At 40.4% G+C, this 23,678-nt stretch overlaps 2 protein-coding genes across 2 annotated transcripts; one reads left to right on the forward strand and one right to left on the reverse strand.

Annotated features, from left to right (window-relative positions):
• The first annotated feature begins 5,497 nt into the window (after nucleotides 1-5,497).
• LOC139422589 (sialoadhesin-like) lies at nucleotides 5,498-15,001 on the forward strand. The gene is made up of 8 exons (XM_071173732.1): nucleotides 5,498-5,511; nucleotides 8,452-8,527; nucleotides 8,919-9,266; nucleotides 10,060-10,294; nucleotides 10,736-11,049; nucleotides 11,310-11,406; nucleotides 12,663-12,801; nucleotides 12,928-15,001. The coding sequence occupies exons 1-8, from the start codon at nucleotides 5,509-5,511 to the stop codon at nucleotides 12,949-12,951; spliced, it is 1,236 nt and encodes a 411-aa protein (XP_071029833.1). The 5' UTR covers nucleotides 5,498-5,508; the 3' UTR covers nucleotides 12,952-15,001.
• A 45-nt stretch (nucleotides 15,002-15,046) lies between these two features.
• On the reverse strand, nucleotides 15,047-22,097 carry LOC139421634 (GTPase KRas-like). The gene is made up of 5 exons (XM_071172702.1): nucleotides 21,801-22,097; nucleotides 20,053-20,165; nucleotides 18,603-18,781; nucleotides 16,939-17,098; nucleotides 15,047-16,078 (listed from the first exon to the last, which is right to left on the reverse strand). The coding sequence occupies exons 2-5, from the start codon at nucleotides 20,161-20,163 to the stop codon at nucleotides 15,965-15,967; spliced, it is 564 nt and encodes a 187-aa protein (XP_071028803.1). The 5' UTR covers nucleotides 20,164-20,165; nucleotides 21,801-22,097; the 3' UTR covers nucleotides 15,047-15,964.
• Between the last annotated feature and the right edge of the window lie 1,581 nt (nucleotides 22,098-23,678).

Here is a 23,678-nt window from a genome sequence, read left to right on the forward strand (position 1 = left end):
TGATTTACAATGCCACAACAGGAGGGTGGACAATTTAGACAAGCTGGTGACTGTCTGCAGCTGCGACAGAAGAACCCTACACTGACCTCTTGTGATATTCCTCAACATCTTGGACATCTCGGCATACAACGCATTTGTCATCTGGATGAACCCAGATTGGAACAGAGGGAATCTCCAGAGGAGACGGCTCTTTCTCGAGGAGCTGGGCAAGGCATTGGTAAGACCTCAAATCCAGAGGAGGCAACATGTCCCAAGGACCCCAGCTTCTGCAGCCATCATGAGGAGGATTCAGGAGGAGGATGCTGGTGCTCCATCTGTCAGACCCACAGAACCAACAACTCCAATACCAGAAGTAAGTGTGAGTGATGTTGTTGCAAGTGTGTGTGTCTGAATCTCCTACCTTGGCCTGCTGTAACTATATATGTGAGTGTGTGAGTGAGATGTTAGTAAAATTCCTGAACTAAGTGTTTTCATCATTCTAGATTGCAGCCGGTAGCAACAAGAAGAAGCACTGCGATGTGTGTGGACCCAAGAAGGACAGGAAGACACAGTACGCGTGCATCAAATGCAAGAAATACATTTGTAACACACACACAGTAAAACTCCAGTCCCTCAGGTGGTGTGTAGAAAGGCCTTAATTTGTGTCCAATGGGGCTCATTTATCATTTACATCAAATACTCAATCAAAGCAATAAACATCAATAGTGATGACAACCTTGTTTCAGTTATATTTTTTCAAGATAAACATGACATATTCCACCCATGTCTTGATTATAATAGATTTTTGTTTACAAAAATCCCATTTTATAAAAAAAAATGAATAGCATTTTTATTGATAAATGTGATCTGGCAGAGGTAAATGGCAAATATTAGCCATGTATGCTGTCTATATTGCTTGTAATTGATTCAAGTCAAGTATTAAGTATTTTTTACGTAAATTGTTATGGCTGTATTGTTTTAAACTGAATAATGTTGTGGATCCATCAGACCCACGAACATTGGGTGAAAAACATGAACACCACACAAGGGTTAATACCGGTGTAATGTGTGCTCTCTGTCTGGTTTTGGTCAGTACCCGTGTTTCAGCATTCGGTATGTTTTGCAGTTGACCAATGGCTTTCTTGGGTAGACCAGACAGGAGAGTATTACAGTAGTCAAGCCTGCTTGTAATAAAAGCATGGATGAGTCTCTCTGTATCAGCCTGAGATAGGAACATTGCCAAGGTGCGGCCGTTTCTAAGGTGGTAAAAAGCTATTTGGTTCCATTCCTAATGTGTAATCGAAATGGAGTTCAGAATCTAAAATGACACCTAGGTGTTCTACCTGCTGTTTTAAAGTCCAGATTCTCTCTGTGCGCTTTGGCTCCAATAATAAGTAGCTCTGTCTTCTCTTGATTTAGCCGGAGGAAGTTGTGAGCCATCCAAGTATTTAAATACTGTGTGTGTTGCTTTATCAATAAAGTAGCATAACAACGGTTGGCATGTGAAAACCGTAACAAATATTAACAGGCTACATACAGTGGGGCAAAAAAAGTATTTAGTCAGCTACCAATTGTGCAAGTTCTCCCACTTAAAAAGATGAGAGAGGCCTGTAATTTTCATCATAGGTACACTTCAACTATGACCGACAAAATGAGAAAATAAAAATCCAGAAAATCACATTGTAGGATTTTTTATGAATTTATTTGCAATAACATTCTAACGGCCATGGTGCGTTGTCAGACTGCAAAGGGACATGAAGTTGCGTGCATCAGGCCTTGTCATGGTAACCTTTGAATTCACTGCAATGTTATACTCAGGCCCCTGCGTATACCAACACCTTGTATAGTATATTTTAGAGAGTAACAGTTCAGCCAGCAGCCGAATGTGTGCGTAATGGCACGGTGTTTTATGTAGGCTACACTTCTAATGAAGTAATGTCATAGGCCTGTGTTTATAATCTTGTGAATATAGGTCACTGGAGAAGGATTGCCCTCAAGGGCTACTGCGCCCAAACCCCTGTCATGGACCTTACATAGCCACGGGGCAGGGGGTTCGGTATAGTCACGCCTGAGACAGTTATTTTACGTTCCATTAACAGGTCGAGCCTACGGAGAATATCAACACATTAACATCCCATGGCACTTATCGTAAGAGTAGGGGTGTTAACCCCGGTGTCCTGGCTAAATTCCCAATCTGACCCTCAAACCATCACGGTCACCTAGTAATCCCCAATTTACAATTGGCTCATTAATCCCCCTCCTCTCCCCTGTAACTATTCCCCAGGTCGTTGCTGTAAACGAGCGTCACGTTCTGACCTTAGTTCCTTTGTCTTGTCTTTGTTTTAGTATGGTCAGGGCTTGAGTTGGGGTGGGCAGTCTATGTTCCTTTTTCTATAATTTGGGATTCTGTGTTTGGCCTGGTATGGTTCTCAATCAGAGGTAGCTGTCAATCGTTGTCCCTGATTGAGAACCATACTTAGGTAGCCTGGTTTCACTTTTGAGTTGTGGGTGATTGTTTCCTGTGTCTGTGTGTTCCACACTGAACTGTTTCGGTTTGTTATTTTTGTATTTTGTCGTGTTCAGTTTACCACGCTACGTATTGGTCCTCCTCTTCTCCTTCATACGACGACCGTTACAATGAGAACGTGTTCTCAGTCAACTGTCCTGGTAAAATAACGGATAAATTAAAAAAATTATGATTAAATTAATTAATAACTGTGATTCAAAAAAATAGTAATTATATAGGTGATTAACAAAATATGCACATGACAGTGACACGGTTTCACATGACATGACACGGTTTCTCGTAGTTATTTATCACAGTAAATTTTGATAACTGGGTTTACTTTTATGCTGTTGAGGGGAGTTTCTTCCTCTGCAGTGCCTTAAAAACACAAACCTAAACTTCTTCTTCAGACTGGCTTTATGTTCCTCTTTAACTCTCTGTAGGAGTTCTGTAAGGACAGAGTCAGAATAAAACAGCTTCGTTATTAGAGCATAAAATGAAGAAGAAGTCTTATCCACCTTTCACTCATACGGTTGAGACTGTCTACTAATAAACCACTATAAGGTCTAGTGAGGTGCTGTGGGGTTTTCATGAGACTGTCTACTAATAAACCACTATAAGGTCTAGTGAGGTGCTGTGGGGTTTTCATGAGACTGCCCACTAATAAGCCACTAACTCTAACCTTAATTGTAACCCCAACCCTAACCCCTAAGTTTAAAATAGCCTTTGTCCTCTAAGGGAAGGGACGAGGGAAATGTCCCCACGATGGAGAATTGTACTTGTTTTATTGATTTTAGGTACCCACAAAAATAGGAGAAAACACACACACACACACACACACACACACACACACCTAAAGGTATATTTTCGGCCTGGTAATTATTCAGCGTGAAATACTAAGGAAAAACTATGACAAAAAGAGAAGAGGAAGTTCCATCAGTGTCTGTCTACATGTATTTTCTAGTGACGGTGAGAAAGAGCTCTGGCTGGACTCCTGTTTCAACATGGTAAGAATCTCTGTTACTGGACTCCTGTTTCAACATGGTAAGAGTCTCTGTTACTGGACTCCTGTTTAACATGGTAAGAGTCTCTGTTACTGGACTCCTGTTTAACATGGTAAGAGTCTCTGTTACTAGACTCCTGTTTAACATGGTAAGAGTCTCTGTTACTGGACTCCTGTTCAACATGGTAAGAGTCTCTGTTACTGGACTCCTGTTTAACATGGTAAGAATCTCTGTTACTGGACTCCTGTTTCAACATGGTAAGAGTCTGTTATTGTTACTATGTTACTATGTTACTATGTTAGTGTTACTGTAATTTAATTTAATATGTTTTCATTAATTGAATTCCCTTAATCTATTTTATGAGAATTTGTAAGATTCTTGTTTGCATAAAATAGACGGAGACCAGTCTTATCAATAAAATATAAAAGTCTTTATTCTCGGAGCGCGTTACCACGAGCAACAGTTTATATACAATAACATGACGTCATTTCATTGCTTCTAAAATGAATCTCCTCCTCCAGACCGAGACAAAGGGAACTTTAAAGGTTTATTCTGAGTTCATTCTGACCAACTAGCACATACACAGGACACACAACACAACTGAAATAACTTTTGACCCCTCAACATTATCGATCACCACTTAGCTGACAGTTCTAATTAACAGAAAACCTAGGAATGCACTCACTGTCTTATCTAAAACACACCAGAGCTCAGTTTTGTCGGTTCAACCATAGGTTAACTATCTTATCTGCTTACTTAATCCACAACTCATTCCTTTCTGCCTAGTTGGAATGGTGTTCATTAACTTTAATTACTCCTTGTCCGTGTCACACAATCCCTTCTTATGAACTCATATTGTTAATCAGATATAATAAAACAGAGTATAAGTTTACTTAGTTACAGTTCCATTTAAAATGATTTGTTCAGTCATTTAGTCATAATATTCCTAACACTAGACCCCTGTTTAACATGGTAAGAGACTCTGTTACTAGACTCCTGTTTAACATGGTAAGAGTCTCTGTTACTGGACTCCTGTTTAACATGGTAAGAGTCTCTGTTACTGGACTCCTGTTTAACATGGTAAGAGTCTCTGTTACTGGACTCCTGTTTAACATGGTAAGAGTCTCTGTTACTGGACTCCTGTTTAACATGGTAAGAGTCTCTGTTACTGGACTCCTGTTTCAACATGGTAAGAGTCTCTGTTACTGGACTCCTGTTTCAACATGGTAAGAGTCTCTGTTACTGGACACCTGTTTCAACATGGTAAGAGTCTCTGTTACTGGACTCCTGTTTCAACATGGTAAGAGTCTCTGTTACTGGACTCCTGTTTAACATGGTAAGAGTCTCTGTTACTGGACTCCTGTTTAACATGGTAAGAGTCTCTGTTACTGGACTCCTGTTTAACATGGTAAGAGTCTATGTTACTGGACTCCTGTTTAACATGGTAAGAGTCTCTGTTACTGGGCTCCTGTTTAACATGGTAAGAGTCTCTGTTACTGGACTCCTGTTTAACATGGTAAGAGTCTCTGTTACTGGACTCCTGTTTAACATGGTAAGAGTCTCTGTTACTGGACTCCTGTTTAACATGGTAAGAGTGTCTGTTACTGGACTCCTGTTTCAACATGGTAAGAGTCTCTGTTACTGGACTCCTGTTTAACATGGTAAGAGTCTCTGTTACTGGACTTCGGTTTAACATGGTAAGAGTCTCTGTTACTGGACTCCTGTTTAACATGGTAAGAGTCTCTGTTACTGGACTCCTGTTTAACATGGTAAGAGTCTCTGTTACTGGACTCCTGTTTAACATGGTAAGAGTCTCTGTTACTGGACTCCTGTTTAACATGGTAAGAGTCTCCGTTACTAGACTCCTGTTTAACATGGTAAGAGTCTCTGTTACTGGACTCCTGTTTAACATGGTAAGAGTCTCTGTTACTGGACTCCTGTTTAACATGGTAAGAGTCTCTGTTACTGGACTCCTGTTTAACATGGTAAGAGTCTCTGTTACTGGACTCCTGTTTCAACATGGTAAGAGTCTCTGTTACTGGACTCCTGTTTAACATGGTAAGAGTCTCTGTTACTGGACTTCTGTTTAACATGGTAAGAATACTTCTATATTATTTTTTTATTTGTTCAAGTTCAACTAGTTCATTGGTAGGTACTAAAATAAATACATACATTGGAAGGATTTGGTTAGAGATCTCACACAGTAGTATAAATACACACACAGTAGTATAAATACACACACAGTAGTATAAATACACACACAGTAGTATAAATACACACACAGTAGGAGGATCTGAATCACCATGAAGGGTATTTGATAGTCCCTTGTGGTGGTCTGGATGTGAAGACTCCACTATCGAGAAAAATATAGCTGTAGTATTAGAATAGAATGATTTGTTAAAACCAGGTTTAATTAGCCATTTAGTATTATGTATGTTGTACTTCTGAACAGGTGTCCCTCTTATCAGGCCTTGTGTGTCATCTCATACTTTTCATATCATAGTATTTATTCTCTTATTATTTTGCATTGAGTATACTGTACATTAAGTATGTTCTGTCATGATGTTGACTGGTTAGTATACTGTACATGAGGTATGTTCTGTCATGATGTTGACTGGTTAGTATACTGTGCATGAGGTATGTTCTGTCATGATGTTGACTGGTTAGTATACTGTACATGAAGTATGTTCTGTCATGATGATGTTGACTGGTTAGTATACTGTACATGAAGTATGTTCTGTCATGATGTTGACTGGTTAGTATACTGTACATAAAGAATGTTCTGTCATGATGTTGACTGGTTAGTATACTGTACATGAAGTATGTTCTGTCATGATGTTGACTGGTTAGTATACTGTACATGAAGTATGTTCTGTCATGATGTTGACTGGTTAGTATACTGTACATGAGGTATGTTCTGTCATGATGTTGACTGGTTAGTATACTGTACATGAAGTATGTTCTGTCATGATGATGATGTTGACTGGTTAGTATACTGTACATGAAGTATGTTCTGTCATGATGATGATGTTGACTGGTTAGTATACTGTACATGAAGTATGTTCTGTCATGATGTTGACTGGTTAGTATACTGTACATGAAGTATGTTCTGTCATGATGTTGACTGGTTAGTATACTGTACATGAAGTATGTTCTGTCATGATGTTGACTGGTTAGTATACTGTACATGAAGTATGTTCTGTCATGATGTTGACTGGTTAGTATACTGTACATGAAGTATGTTCTGTCATGATGTTGACTGGTTAGTATACTGTACATGAAGTATGTTCTGTCATGATGCTGACTGGTTAGTATACTGTACATGAAGTATGTTCTTTCATGATGTTGACTGGTTAGTATACTGTACATAAAGAATGTTCTGTCATGATGTTGACTGGTTAGTATACTGTACATGAAGTATGTTCTGTCATGATGTTGACTGGTTAGTATACTGTACATGAAGTATGTTCTGTCATGATGATGTTGACTGGTTAGTATACTGTACATGAAGTATGTTCTGTCATGATGATGTTGACTGGTTAGTATACTGTACATAAAGAATGTTCTGTCATGATGTTGACTGGTTAGTATACTGTACATGAAGTATGTTCTGTCATGATGATGTTGACTGGTTAGTATACTGTACATGAAGTATGTTCTGTCATGATGTTGACTGGTTAGTATACTGTACATGAAGTATGTTCTGTCATGATGATGTTGACTGGTTAGTATACTGTACATGAAGTATGTTCTGTCATGATGTTGACTGGTTAGTATACTGTACATGAAGTATGTTCTGTCATGATGATGATGATGTTGACTGGTTAGTATACTGTACATGAAGTATGTTCTGTCATGATGTTGACTGGTTAGTATACTGTACATGTAGTATGTTCTGTCATGATGATGATGTTGACTGGTTAGTATACTGTACATGAAGTATGTTCTGTCATGATGTTGACTGGTTAGTATACTGTACATGTAGTATGTTCTGTCATGATGATGATGTTGACTGGTTAGTATACTGTACATGAAGTATGTTCTGTCATGATGTTGACTGGTTAGTATACTGTACATGGAGCATGTTCTGTCATGATGATGATGATGTTGACTGGTTAGTATACTGTACATGTAGTATGTTCTGTCATGATGTTGACTGGTTAGTATACTGTACATGAAGTATGTTCTGTCATGATGTTGACTGGTTAGTATACTGTACATGTAGTATGTTCTGTCATGATGTTGACTGGTTAGTATACTGTACATGGAGCATGTTCTGTCATGATGATGATGATGTTGACTGGTTAGTATACTGTACATGAAGTATGTTCTGTCATGATGCTGACTGGTTAGTATACTGTACATGAAGTATGTTCTGTCATGATGCTGACTGGTTAGTATACTGTACATGAAGTATGTTCTGTCATGATGATGTTGACTGGTTAGTATACTGTACATGAAGTATGTTCTGTCATGATGCTGACTGGTTAGTATACTGTACATGAAGTATGTTCTGTCATGATGTTGACTGGTTAGTATACTGTACATGAAGTATGTTCTGTCATGATGTTGACTGGTTAGTATACTGTACATGAAGTATGTTCTGTAATGATGATGATGTTGACTGGTTAGTATACTGTACATGAAGTATGTTCTGTCATGAAGTTGACTGGTTAGTATACTGTACATGAAGTATGTTCTGTCATGATGATGATGTTGACTGGTTAGTATACTGTACATGAAGTATGTTCTGTCATGATGATGATGTTGACTGGTTAGTATACTGTACATGAAGTATGTTCTGTCATGATGTTGACTGGTTAGTATACTGTACATGAAGTATGTTCTGTCATGATGATGATGTTGACTGGTTAGTATACTGTACATGAAGTATGTTCTGTAATGATGATGATAATGATGATGCTTTTGTATCCTCTTCTTCGTCATCTTGTTTCTCTGCAGGGTGCTGGATCTCTCCAACCTGGTAACCTGGTTACCTGGTATTCCAACCTGGTAATCATCCTGCTCATGACTACAGGTAAACTGGATGAGATTAAATATTATTTTAGTTGTATTTGTTTGTTTACCTCCTGAAAAGGAATTATCTGGATTTATGACGTTGTTGAGCATATAGCAGTATACAGTCATACAGGGAAAATAGGGTGCGTAGTGTCCAGTTGACAACTAAACCTCACAGTACTTCTCTTTTGGTGTTTTTTTCTCTAACACTTGGAACTCTCCTAGAATAGATTTCAACAACACAAATGTACTTCTTACTTCTTGGAACTTCTCCTTTAGTTTGTCAGTAAAAAACACATTCACCACAAGAGGTTGACCTCTCATAGTATATAGAGTGTGACCATCTTCAGTATCAATTAATTAATGATGGAATTACGATTCAGCGTCTTGATGTGTGACCTATGTTTCAGGGTGTCTGGGTCAGGACAACGGGAGTGTGACTTACACCCCAAGGAGAGTCTGCTCCTTAGAGGGCTCTTCTGTGACCATGCCCTGCTCTTACACATTTCCCAAGGGTCACAAAGTCACAACAGCTTTCTGGTTCAAAGGTCAAGTGCCTGGTGCTGAGTCTCTGGATCTGAATTTGAACCCTGAGTACAAAGGCCGTGTGGAGTATCTAGGGGACAGTAACCAACTATGTACACTGAGAATCACAGACCTGAGAGAGAGCGATTCAGGAACCTACAGCTTCCTGTTTGGGACTGACGTCAATCCTGGGGGATGGATGGGGAATCCAGGAGTCAGGTTAAATGTCACAGGTAAGGCCACGGCATGAATTCATCCACATGAATATGGATAAAATCGTTGTCCGCCAATGTTCAACTCAGCAATTTTTGGACGAGTTGCATATGCACAAAGTCTTCACAAAGGCAGACAAAAGCCTGTACGTAGAAAAAGAAGGGAAGCGCTGCTAAGGTACACAGTAGTAGATGTTGGTAGACTGAAGGTGCTCTATGGTAAAAGGGGTGAATTGGACATCAAAAAGAAAGAAGGACCAAGGCCCTCTTCATATAAAACACAGTTTAAAAAGTCCAACGCGTTTCAGCTGCATGGACTTCGTCATGTACACTTTTTGGGGGAAAAAGCTGTTCAAAAGAGGACATTGTATTATCACTTCTTTGTCCCCCCCTGACGAAGGCCATGCAGCCGAAACGCGGAAGAGTTTGTCAACTCTGTTTCCATTGAACATGCCATACTAATAAAGGCATGTTAATTAATTAATTATATGAAGAGTGACTTGGTCCTCTATTCTTTTTGAAAAGCAGATGCATCTTTTAGACGGACAATCATCTCCTCTGTCCATCATCCGTCAGCGGATTACTCACATTGAAAAAAACATTGGCTTCATCTGTCATTTTAAGAAACAATAACATAGGAGAATCTTGTAGAAGCTTTGGGAGGAGAATGTATTATTCTTTATGTTACTGTCTGTTCTTTTCCTGGGTTTGACTTGATCTAATAAAGCTATTTTGTTTGAAATCAAATCAAAACTCAAATTAAAATGACCCCCACTCTACCCAGGGCTCCATGTTGATTTGACCCCTGACCTAGCTTTGGACGGCGAGTGGGCAGACCTTACCTGTGGCTCCTGCTTCTTGAGTGAAAATCCCACCTACACCTGGTACAGGGACAAACAGCCTTTGAACTACACCAACAAGGTCAAGGTTATGGCCAACTACCTGGAACTAGACCCGGTAGGCAGGGAAGATGCAGGCAGCTACTCCTGTGCGGTGAGCGGCAGAGAGGATTCCCCTGGTCCGGCAGTGATCCTTGTAGTGGGATGTAAGTAGTGTATAGAGAGGATATTAGAAATGTATGAATTTCATCTGTTTATGTCACTAGCAAATCATCTATTGGTTCTGAGAGTCAGCAACCCAAATATGGCTTTGTTTACTGACCTATATCTTAGCATTAGCTTGAAAAACAACGAAGGGGTATACTACAGCTAACTTTGATAAACAACCAGAAATAACCATTGATTTCCTGATTCATTAAGAAAGATGAACTTCTATCTGTGTTTTTGGTTGTTCAGTCAATTAGACCATGTCATTTTAAGCTTGTTTTCTATGAATAAAACATTATTTTAGAATATTTAGGCTGGCTAACTCATTGACCCTGCTTCGTAGTAACCCCCTCTGGAGTGGAAGGACCCCAGTCAGCATGTGCTAAATAACATGCCATAAACAGCTCAATGTCACCACAACATGAGCTGTGGGTGTTAATCTAGATGTCACAAACTGTCTTCATTTTCTCCTCCAGACTTCCCAAAGAACACCTCAGTGTCAGTCACAGTCAGTCCTTCTGGTGAAATAGTGGAGGGCAGATCAGTGACTCTGACCTGCAGCAGTGATGCCAACCCACCAGTGGACAAATACACCTGGTACAAGAAGAATGAAGAACGGACGGGGTTCTCAGAAAAAGGATCAGGGCAGAGTTACGTCATCCTTAAAATGAGCAATGAGGACAGCGGGCAGTACTTCTGTAAGGCTGAGAATCAATACGGACCACTTGACTCTGCACCTGTGCATCTCAGTGTAGCAGGTAAGACATCCATTTACTTAAGGCAGAATAGACCGGCCATACTGTAGGTCGGGCAAACGTCAGATGGGCTGGTTAATATTTCTCCTATTGGGCCATTCTACATGATAATGATTAATTGTCAGATATGCTGGTTTATATTTGGCCTAGTGGGCCGGTCTCAACTAGTCAACTTCTGTAGGTGGTCACCTTCCCCAGGGTTGTAGGATAAATGTTCTGATGTGAGTAGATGTGTCTTTATCTGGTAATTCATCCTCTCCCAGGTAAACCAGTGTTTCCCTGGGCTGGCGTTGTGGGGGTGGTGGCTGTGTTGGCAGCTGGAGCTCTGCTAGTCATCCTCTATGGCACATTGAAGAAGAGGTGAGTCCATTAAGATACCAGGGTTGGGGTCAATTCCACTTAAATTCCAGTCAATTCAGAAAGTAAACCAAAATCCAATTTCAAACGTTCCTAATTGAAAAGTATTGAAATTTCAGTTTACTTCCTGAAATGACTTGAATGGAATTGATCCCAATCCTGCCATTAGGATACCTATGTTTTAAAGACATAGCCTTTCATTGAACAGCTTATTGTGCTTCTAAGAGGCAAAGTATTTAGAATCCAGTTAAGAAATTATGGCATACAAAAAAATAAGTGTGTCTTTACTCTACAGTGTTATGGTCTGTTGTCCTGAGACTACTACATGACCTTTACTCTACAGTGTTATGGTCTGTTGTCCTGAGACTACTACATGACCTTTACTCTACAGTGTTATGGTCTGTTGTCCTGAGACTACTACATGATCTTTACTCTACAGTGTTATAGTCTGTTGTCCTGAGACTACTACATGACCTTTACTCTACAGTGTTATGGTCTGTTGTCCTGAGACTACTACATGACCTTTACTCTACAGTGTTATAGTCTGTTGTCCTGAGACTACTACATGACCTTTACTCTACAGTGTTATGGTCTGTTGTCCTGAGACTACTACATGACCTTTACTCTACAGTGTTATGGTCTGTTGTCCTGAGACTACTACATGACCTTTACTCTACAGTGTTATGGTCTGTTGTCCTGAGACTACTACATGACCTTTACTCTACAGTGTTATGGTCTGTTGTCCTGAGACTACTACATGACCTTTACTCTACAGTGTTATGGCCTGTTGTCCTGAGACTACTACATGACCTTTACTCTACAGTGTTATGGCCTGTTGTCCTGAGACTACTACATGACCTTTACTCTACAGTGTTATGGTCTGTTGTCCTGAGACTACTACATGACCTTTACTCTACAGTGTTATGGTCTGTTGTCCTGAGACTACTACATGACCTTTACTCTACAGTGTTATGGTCTGTTGTCCTGAGACTACTACATGACCTTTACTCTACAGTGTTATGGTCTGTTGTCCTGAGACTACTACATGACCTTTACTCTACAGTGTTATGGTCTGTTGTCCTGAGACTACAGCATTATGGTCTGTTGTCCTGAGACTACAGCATTATGGCCTGTTGTCCTGAGACTACTACATGACCTTTACTCTACAGTGTTATGGCCTGTTGTCCTGAGACTACTACATTACAGCGTTATGGCCTGTTGACCTGGGACTCCTACATGTCATCTGTCACTCTCTCCAGGAAAGCCCCAAGAGGAATGAACTTTATCGGGGAGGCACAGATGGTACCTTGCGGTAAACCGACACACAAGGCGCAGTCTGATGACACGTACATGACTCTGAATAAAAGGACAATGTCTCCTGAGTATGACACTCTGGCTGTAAGTTTCTCCCTTGAAAAGAACTTTGATGATTTACGGGTTAGTCACAATAATATTTCCTTTCTCCCGAAGTGTGCACATGTTCCCCAAGTTTAAAATGACATCTGGTTCGCTCTCTCCTTTCAGAATGTCAGAAACACTGTTGGCTGAAGAAGACCGTCTGGCTGAAGAAGACCCTATGCCTGCGACCTCAACATAAATAGGGTTAGAAGTGAACACCATATAACCGTTTGAAAATTATTAAAAAGGGTATAATTTTTAAATGATCAAATTTAGAGTTGTATATTTGTTTTTCTATAGGTACGCTTAAAGGTTTTTAGGCAAAATAACCCATTCAAAACGGAAAGCTAATTGAACGTGGGAATATGCCAGGGCTATTGTATAAATAGAACAAAAACGAACTAAACGTTTAAGAGATCTGAATTTTAGTTTCATCTACCCAACTCGTTCCTTTCTTTTTTCATGTGCACGTAGTAAGTACACCATCATACCTTTCAAAGGCACTAAGTCATTTGTTTAATTTGTATTTAATTCTAAGTCACAGCACTCTCTCTTGGTCCTCATTTTTGTAAGTCACCTTGCTTTAGCACATGCGCGTTTGATCAGTTTCTTTATGGAAATATTTAGTGAACTCCATGACAGTAGCTAAAGCAAAGGGATATAGCAGCACACAAGTAGACTACAAATGCATGCTGGGCCCAGCATCTACTGAGCGCAACTTGGGAGTGTTATTGAAGCGGGCAAGAAGGCAGACGCTCCAGATTTCGGGAATCTCGCTCCTTGCTCCGCTCAGATACTCCGTCTAGAGAAGCAGAGCCATTGTGCCACTAGAGGGCGGTCTCCCTCCATTTGATCCTGCTTACTGATATATTTTATTTAACCAGGAAGGGCTCATTGAGATTTGAAATATATAGTAAAGGCATAAATGTAGCTGATACTAGCTGATTGACAGAAAGGAGGGCCCATAAGTGTCTTTCTATTCAACTTGTTTCTACCAAAAACAAAGACACAAGTCCAAATAGCCAAAAGCCACTTTATTTATGAAACAACCTTAAAGTGACTAGACCAGGAGTATGAAGAAGTGGTACAACCCAGTAACTGGCGGTACAACTCAGTAACTGGCGGTATGCTGTCTAGTCTCTCAAAGTGGAATGTATTCTAGCAGTGTTGCTCAACTCCATCACAGGTCCCCCTAGGGCAGGGGGTACTCAACTCTTACCCTACGAGGTCCAGAGCCTGTTGGTTTCCTGTTCTACCTGAATTAGTTGCACCCACCTGGTGTCCCAGGTCTAAATCAGTCCCTGATTAGAGGGAAACAATGAAAAATTGCAGTAGAACCGGCTTCGAGGTCCAGAGTTGAGTTTGAGGACCCTAAGGGTTGCACATTTGTTAACATTAGTCCAGCACTACAGTAACACAACTGCTGCAACGATCAACAAGCTCTTGAGTAGTTGCGTCAAGTGTGTTAGTGCTGGACTATACAAATATGTGCAACAGGGGGGCGAGGGCATGAGACTACACTCCCGGAGAGTTGAGTAACACTATTAGAACTGGGCAATGTAACACTACCACAGACACCTATAGGTTACACTCAGTAACTACTGAATCTTTAGGGGGATTCTTCCTCTGCTCATCCTACTGGCAACAGCAGGGTCATTGTGGGTTCACCTCAGCCCACATATTACATCAGTCATTTGGGATGAGACTAGAAAGTGTCCAATGACCACATTTAGTATAATTCCAACCAATAAAACAGCATGTTTTCACTCAAAGTGTTGGTCTGACACCTTTCAGTGTGTAAATACCTGTTTTTGTCCTCCGATTCTCTTGTCTAACATTTCAGATACCTGTAGACTGAAGTAATTCAAATGTTGCAGATTGAAATACATGGTATAGAATGAACGCTGTTTCGATCTCCACAGAAGAGAATCACATTTTCTCTGACACGTTCTATTATTTCAACCTCTTGGGGAAAAGTCCCTGGCTTCAGCTATTAAGAATGTAAAGCTAGAGATATTAGCAAATTACACATTACTCATTTGCAAAGGCTGATTGAGTTTTGAGATCATTCAGCTCAAATTCCTGACCACTAAACCACCATGCACACTTAGCATGAAACTATTGGGCATGCACTAAGGAGTATGCTAGCATGGACATTGGAACACATCCAGAATTTGTATCTGAAATAATACCACACGACGAACATCAAAATGGAATCTGGCGATCAGAAGTCACAATAGACATGTTCATGTGCACAACTTTACCTTTAATGGACCTCAAGCTAGGACACTGAACAGCTAGCCTAAATAATTGGACATGATCCTATAGAAATGGCAACAGTATAAGGCCGTGTTCACACAGGCAGCCTAATTCTGATATTTTCCTCACTAACTGGTCTTTTGACCAATCAGATCAGCTCTTTTGCCAATAAAAAATCCCAATTGAGCTGCCCTTGTAAACGCTGCCTAATGACACAATAGTAAGTTGTGGCCTTCGACTCTGTGATTGGATTTTTTTTAAATACAGAAAGTGAGAGTGAGGCTAGTGAGGACCAAAATACCTTCTCTATTACAGCCCTGCTGAATCGTTTAAAAAACAATAACAGAGATAGCCACTTGTGTAAATACTGAAGAGAAAACTACCTTGGAATGCAAGAAAAGCCAGTGTAGGCTAGCTTCTTGCAATGCAGAACACGTTGGCAAAGACCAAAAATCAATTTTTTCCCCCTTAGGGTGAAAAAATAAACAAGATGATCATTTGGAACGTGTAGCTATGCGACTTGCACCATTAATTAATCAATTAATTACTCTTCAGATATTTACCACTAGGGGCAGTAAAGTGACGTTCATATTTAAACCAACCGAAGATGGCGGCTTTAAACCCAATCTATAAATCCCCTCTTCAACGCTACAACTTCTAGTTTCTTGTTACAATTGTCAGAAAACAACGTGCATAAACTGAAGTCACAATTCTAATGGAGCAGCCAATGAGAAGCAACAGGAAGTGAAGTTTCCGTTACTGCGGTAACGACACTAATGACAGAAAGTGGAACTTGATGCGTTCACCATTCCAGATCCCCTGTCAATACGAGAGGTAACGTCTCCCATGTGGTAAAGGAACTGCAGTGTGTTGGGGGGGGTTATGGGCTATGTGCAGTGTGGTGTTATAGAATGGTGCAACGTCTCTGAGTGCTCTTCTTGCTCTTCTTGTTGCTGCGGTTGGTTTCCTTATACCTCCTGATCTCTCTGACTAGAGAGTAGAACGCCTCCTCCACGCCCTGAAACAAAGACGCAAAAAGCAGAAACTTTACACTCAGATGAAGCGTGATGGAATGCAGCTTGGTCGCCTTCAGTAGACTCAACAGAGCAAACGAGTAGAATAGAAGAGTGCTACCTGAATGTATCCAATATCAAAGTTATCCCATTTGTGGCCTCAAATAGTGACATGACGGCTGTGTATAAATGTGTTATGTTACCCAATACCTTTAGTGAGTCTGTTGAGTTTATTCAAATGATACACACAACAGTTAAGACACAGAACAGTTAAGACACAGGAGTCTGTCAGGACAACACATCTCCTCTGACCCTCCCTGTTTAGGACCAAAACGCTCCTTAACAGCTTCTACCCCCAAGCCATAAAACTGCTGAACAATTAATCAACTGGCCACAGGACTACCTACATGTACAAATGACTTCTAACCTGTACACCCGCACACTGACTCGGTACCGGTACCCCCTTTATATAGCCTTGTTATTGTTATATTATAGTGTTACTTTGTATAAAAATTTTTTTTAACTTTAGTTTATTTGGTAAATATTTTCTTAGCTTTTCTTGAACTGCACTGTTGGTTAAAGGCTTGTAAGCAACATTTCACGGTAAGGTCTACACTTGTATTCGGCGCATGTGACAAATAACGTTTGTTTAGATTTGTCCAGTTTGAGGCCTAACAGGCCTGCTACAAGAAGTAGGAGAGCAAGGCGCTGCTCAGCGTCTGGTTCTATTTCAACATTCCCGCCTGTGAACACGTGATGAAGTGGATCACGTGCTGCTAAAAGTTCTGCTTCCAGTGTAGCTGGTCCATTCCTACTGCTCCCCCGTGTCGCTCCCCCGTGTCGTTCCCCTGGCTGGAAAACCCACCTGTCTGGTTTTGGCAGAGGTCTCCACGAAGGGCACACCATAGCCGCGGGCCAGCTCCTGAGCCTGCCTGCTCTCCACGCTCCGACTCCCCAGGTCACTCTTGTTCCCCACCAGCACCATAGGCACACTGTCACTGTCCTTCACCCTGTTGATCTGTTCTCTGAGGAGGAGAAAAAAGGACGGAGAAGTGGAAAGGAAGAATAGGACCAAGAGGTAGAGTCATGTGCCAAACAAATGGACATGACAAAAAACATTAAATATACTTCCAATTCCAAAGCCTCGTCTCCATTGTCAGTGACAACGCAGTTCCTCCATGTCCGCCCGGCCGGACGGGAACCCACATGGTTCAAATGATCACGTTGACTTCATGGACCGTCAGTCCTTGCATTCATAGAGCCATCTATACATTTGAGTGGCTACAGATATCCAGTCCCATCCCTCAGCTTTAACCTTTTGCGTGTAGGGGGCAGTATTTTAGTTTTTGGCTAAAAAAACATACCATTTGAAACGGCCTATTTCTCACCCCCAGAAACTAGAATCAGATTAGGATGGAACTCTAAAGTTTCCAAAACTGTAAAAATATTGTCTGTGAGTATAACAGAACTGATATTGCAGGCGAAAGCCTGAGGAAAATCCAATCAGGAAGTGCCTCTTATTTTGAAACCTCTCCGTTCCTATGCATGCCTATCCTCCATTTAAAGGGATATCAACCAGATTCCCCTTTCTATGGCTTCCCTAAGGTGTCAACAGTCTTTAGACATAGTTTCAGGCTTTTATTTTGAAAGATGAGCGTGAAGGATCACATTGCGTAAGTGGATAGGTGGGGGCTCCGAGTGAGTTTTGCGCAACTGAGTAAAGCCGCCATTGTTCCTCCCGCTGTTATTGAAAACCTACACACTCTGTTGATATATTATCAAATATATATTTTAAAAACAACATGAGGATTGATTATAAAAAACGTTTGACATGTTACTGTGGACATTATGGATACTATTTGGAATATACCTCTGCGTTGTCGTGACCGCTCTTTCCTGTGGATTTCTGAACATAACGCGACAAACAAACATCTGTATTTTGGGTATAAAAATAATCTTTATGGAACAAAAGGAACATTTGTTGTGTAACTGGGAGTCTCGTGTGAAAACATCCAAAGATCAAAGGTGAACTATTTTTTTGATTGCTTTTCTGATTTTCGTGACCAAGCTACTTAAAGCAAACCAAGTAGTGGGAACGCTGTTTTGCTGTTGTTCCACATTTAGAGTTGGGCCTTAATTGGGGCGTGATGCCTAACGGAGTCTGACAACAGGGAAAATAATGCATGCTAATGGAACATGATAATGACTCCACAGCGTTGTATTCAGTAGTCGCAAAACCTTTGGTCTGTGGCGGAACATTTTGCAACGGAAATAGTTTACTCCAAACGGAAAGCATTTTGCAACGGAAATAGTTTACTCCAAACGGAAACCATTTTGCAATGGAAACTAGAGTTTATATTGGACAAATTCAAGTAGGTCCCTCCCAGTTTCCTTCTGTTTGCTTCCTAGTGTAAACGGTTTCCGTTGCAAAACTTTTCACAAACAGGCCAAACGTTTCACTACGGTCTGCTAATAATGAATACACTCCAGGTGTCGGACAGCAGACACTGACGGACAGTCAGTCAGTACCTGTACAGGTGAACGTCCTCAAAGGACTTGATGTTGTTGATGGCGAACACACAAAGGAAGCCTTCGCCTGTCCTCATGTACTGGTCCCTCATGGCGCTGTACTCCTCCTGACCTGCTGTGTCCAGGATGTCCAGCAGACACGTCTCTCCGTCAATCACCACCTGCTTCCTGTACGAGTCCTAGATTGAACATAAAGCTTAAGAACAGGATTCTAATATCCTAGAACTCTTAGCATAAATTAGGAGGAATTCAAAACAATGGGACCAGCGATGCTATTAAGCAACACCGCTGGGAATCTGTTAATTTTCAGAAGCTTCCACATGGAATTATTAGGTTTTGCTAACCTGGGTATATTCAACCTAGTACAAGTCCTAAAATAGGGGTGTGTTCATTCGGCACCAAATGGAAGGAAACAAGCAGAAACAGGGAGGGACTACCTGGACTTGTCCAATGAGAAAATGTTTATTTTTGTTTTCCATTGCAAAACTGTATTTTTTTCCTGTTGCTCTAATGCAGTGGGTCCCAACTCCTGTCCTGGAGAAACCCACATCTGAACACATTTTTGTAGCCCTGGACAAACAGACCTGATTCAACTCATTGAGGGCCTGATGACTAGTTAGAATCAGGTGTGCTTCACCGGGGCTACAATAAAAACATGTACTGTTGGGCGTACTCGAGGACTGGATTTGGGAACCGCTGCCCAAATGAACATTATCCAGAGACAACAGGTGCCAATTTCTAATAGACTCCTACCACCTACCCATAGGTACTGGTGTGAATCTGAATGGATTGGAAAGCATGATGGTAACAACGTTTGGAAAGTAATAACCCCTCCCCTTTGCCACCCTCATAGCTTACAGAACCACTCTGTAAATCATTCTAACCATTTAGCTAGCGGCAACACTTATCCTAATGATCAGGAGACTGTGGATAGATATTATAGAATAGAATCTACATAGACTCCATATAGTGGGTTGCTACTTTTGAAGCAGACGATTTCAATCGAATTAACTTACTATTAAATGGCAACTCCACAACTTTCTAACCTCCTATTCATTATTTCCATCACCAAACCAGTGTCCATATATGTGGAAACGGCTCATTTCTACATAAAAAAAAAATAATCATTTTTAAATGACATCAAAAGTAAAGACAAAAAATGATTTTCAAACACTGACATTCACGTTGATGTGGGGAGCAAGAAATAGCATCCTTTGGCTAGAAACTCATTGCAGTTTTTGAAAATCACAGTTTCTCTTACTTTTAATTCTACCCTGTGATGTCACAGAAGCATTTTAGAGGAACCCTTCTTAAAATTTTTAACTACAGATCATAACAATGTGCCATTTTCATATATGTAGACACTGGTTTGGTGCTGGAGATATAAGGGGAAAAGTGGCGGAGTTGCCCTTTAATAAGAGTCACACAGAGACAAACACCTGCAACTCACCTCGATGGTGGGGTCATATTCATCCACAAAGTGATTCTGGATGAGCTGGATAGTTAAGGCACTCTTCCCAACACCTCCAGCACCCACCACAACAAGCTTATACTCAGTCATGCCTAGAGAGAGCGGGAGAAAGAGAAACACGTGTTTCCATTAAAGCTTCACATAGAAATGTGTGTTATAGATCTGTCCTTCTCATTGAAAGCAAGTCTACGTGGTAGATCTGTTCTATGTAAGCTATTACTATGCGTCCCGTTCTTATGTTTTGTTTCTGCTTCTTTTGGTTTCTTACACCAGCTTCAAAACAGCTGAAAATACAATATTTTTTGTAATAGAAAATACAATACTTTTGTTTATGGAAAATATATTTCACAGCGGTTTAGACGGTACAATGGTTCTCTACACAATGACTGCTTGTTTTGTCACATTCACTGAAATTGGGGAAACTATTTAGAATTTTAGCAACCAGGAAGTGGCAGAGTGATTCCTGCATATTGCATCTTTAATAGCACACATGGAACAGATGTACCACTTAGACTAAATGAGAATGACAGACCTATAACTCCCATTTCTATATATATTGTTGGGTCGCCCAAAAAGTTACATAATGTAGCTTTTAATGTTGAATCCATGTACATTTATTAATTACTATTATTATTATTATTTTTTAACTAGGCAAGTCAGTTAAGAACGAATTCTTATTTTCAATGACGGCCTAGGAACAGTGGGTTAACTGATTTAAGTACTAGCTGTTTTCTTACTTGTAAATAAGTTCAGAAATGTCTGTGTGTGTAATTGTGTGTGTGCATGTCAGATTTACACCTGACTGTATGGTTCATTGTAGAGACCTTAACCCAATGACCTCAAAGAGACTTGGACCTCCTGCCGTAATGATTCATGTGTTGGGCTTTACAGTAGCTGGACCCAGATTTGAGTCCTGGTCGGTGCTACCCCCTCAATTGGCTACACTGGTGTCAGATGTGGGATGGCACCCGTGAGGCCATCTGAGAGGGGTGTACACCAGAGGAACTTGTTATAGAGAAGCGTGGGTCACACTCTCCTGAAGGAACGTGGTAATGTAGAGACCTTAACCAAACCTCAGCAAGAGATTCTGACCTCTTTGCATAATGGATAAGGTGTTGACTTGACAGTCTCTAGATCAAGGTTTGTGTCCCAGTCAGGGCTAGTCCCCGAATTCATAACTCATTTCTAAACCAAATGAGTCCAACATTTTAGGCAAATTATATACTTTCTGTTCAAGTGTGATGAGGTGTTCGTCTTTCTGTCTAATTAGGTAGATTCTAGACAATATTTCTGTACACTTGGGGGACCCCTTTTGAGTGAAGAGCATCCCCCAAAGGCAAACGCTCTGTATACTATTTCAATTGAAAACAATGCATTAGTAAGACAAAGGCACGAGGAAACCTGTGGTGTCTACAGTACAGCCAACAACAAGTTCACATAATATGCTTTTTTCAGTGATTTGGAATAGCCTACGGCCCGGAGTATTGTCTGAACATTGCAGGATATCAATCTTTATTCGCGGTCATTACAAAAATATGCTGGTATCTACCATGCAAAGAGGCCGGCTCTAATTTGACCCAGATTTGTATGGGGGCTAACGTTAGCTAGCATAGCATAACTAACAGACTGCGGTATATGACACACTAGGCAGAATACAATCACTGCATTTCTGCGATAATAATGTAGGCCTATTGCATGAGGAAATTGACAAAAAACAGAGCGCTTACCTTAATTTGGTTGGTCTTTTTTTACCAAACAAAAATGCAGCGTTTGAATGACAAAATGAGATTAGTGCTACATAGCCTGAAACAATTTCCTGATTGAAGCCAGCTAAGAACAAATATATGCTTTTAGAAACTGCAATTTTTGCCGCAATTGAGCCACAAATATGATAAATCACTGTTGGCAATGAACGGGAAATATAGGCTGAATATAACCCGATTTAATTTAAAGGTAAGAATTAGTAGTAGGGGAGTAAATCTCTCTAGACTCCATTGTGGTTGAAAAGGGGTAAGGCTTTCACGGCAAACGCAATCAATGGTATTGATTTAACAGCCAATACCATTGTGGTGAAATAGACAGACAGTAGAGTAACCTAACCAGAATGGGGCTTTCGTTCTACTTCCGGTTATACCCGCCTTCAAATCAGAAACTGACCAATCAGGAACCGACTGAAAGCCTCATTGGTCGTGTCCGAAAAAATAAATCGCATGCTCTCAACGCCTTGATAGTCCCGCCTTTGTACGAAGATTAACCAATCAAAGACATTGCTGCATGGAGGTTTGGAAAGAGCGCACTCGAGTCTGATTGGCTCGATTATTTGGGTTGTTGAGTGTGCGGAGATAATTTGACCACTAGATGGAATCACTGTACTAGCGGCTAACCAACCGAAAGGCTGTAAAAAGAGCTAACCGCTCCCGACCAAAGTATACAATATTTAGATGTCTGTGAAAAACAGACACACAGTCAAGATCGCTTTGTTCATTGCAGGCGATTGACACGTTTCAAGCACAAGGTTGATGGCCCAATTTTATGGGGTTTCCTTAAAAAACGATATTCAAACTGACAAATTGGTTGAGGATAATATTGGGAAATAAAACTTAATGGAATACCTTAATCTCTATTGGGTTTGCTGTAAGTATCGAACTGCATTCGTTAAAGAGAGGATTGGTGCTGTAAAGGTCAGTAGTGGAACCCTGACAGTGATGGATCAAACTGTGTTACAGCTCACTAAGGATTTAGGGAAGCGCGCACACACACACACACACACACACACACACACACACACACACACACCAGTCTCTCCCCCTCACCTCCCTGCCATAACCTAGGCTATAGCCAATCCCCTGCATCCTGCCCCATTTCTCTCTTCTCTCTCTCTCTCTCTCTCTCTCTCTCTCTCTCTCTCTCTCTCTCTCTCCTACTGAGTGCATCTGCTCTTCTCACTAATCTTTGCCTAAAATCACAGAGATAATCCAGCATCCATCTGTCATGGAGGAGAGAGAGAGAGAGAGAGAGAGAGAGAGAGAGAGAGAGAGAGAGAGAGAGAGAGAGAGAGAGAGAGAGAGAGAGAGAACATTGGGAATATGAATGTGAATATTATGTAAAAAGTTACACATTCCTTGTGCTCTTACAATACCAATCGCTGTATTTACTAAAATGTACCAGTGCTATACGACTACTGTAACCAATATGCTATTGTAAACTTAGAAAGGGATAAAACCAGAACTATGGATCGATTGTAAACAGTAATAGAAAGGGATAAAACCAGAACTATGGATCGATTGTAAACAGTAATAACGATGAGACCATGTTATATATATGTATATATGCTATATGACTAATAACGATGGTTATATATATGTATATATGCTATATGACTAATAACGATGGTTATATATATGTATATATGCTATATGACTAATAACGATGGTTATATATATGTATATATGCTATATGACTAATAACGATGGTTATATATATGTATATATGCTATATGACTAATAACGATGGTTATATATATGTATATATGCTATATGACTAATAACGATGGTTATATATATGTATATATGCTATATGACTAATAACGATGGTTATATATATGT

This window comes from Oncorhynchus clarkii, chromosome 12 (assembly GCF_045791955.1).
Source record: "Oncorhynchus clarkii lewisi isolate Uvic-CL-2024 chromosome 12, UVic_Ocla_1.0, whole genome shotgun sequence".
Lineage (NCBI taxonomy): Eukaryota > Metazoa > Chordata > Actinopteri > Salmoniformes > Salmonidae > Oncorhynchus > Oncorhynchus clarkii.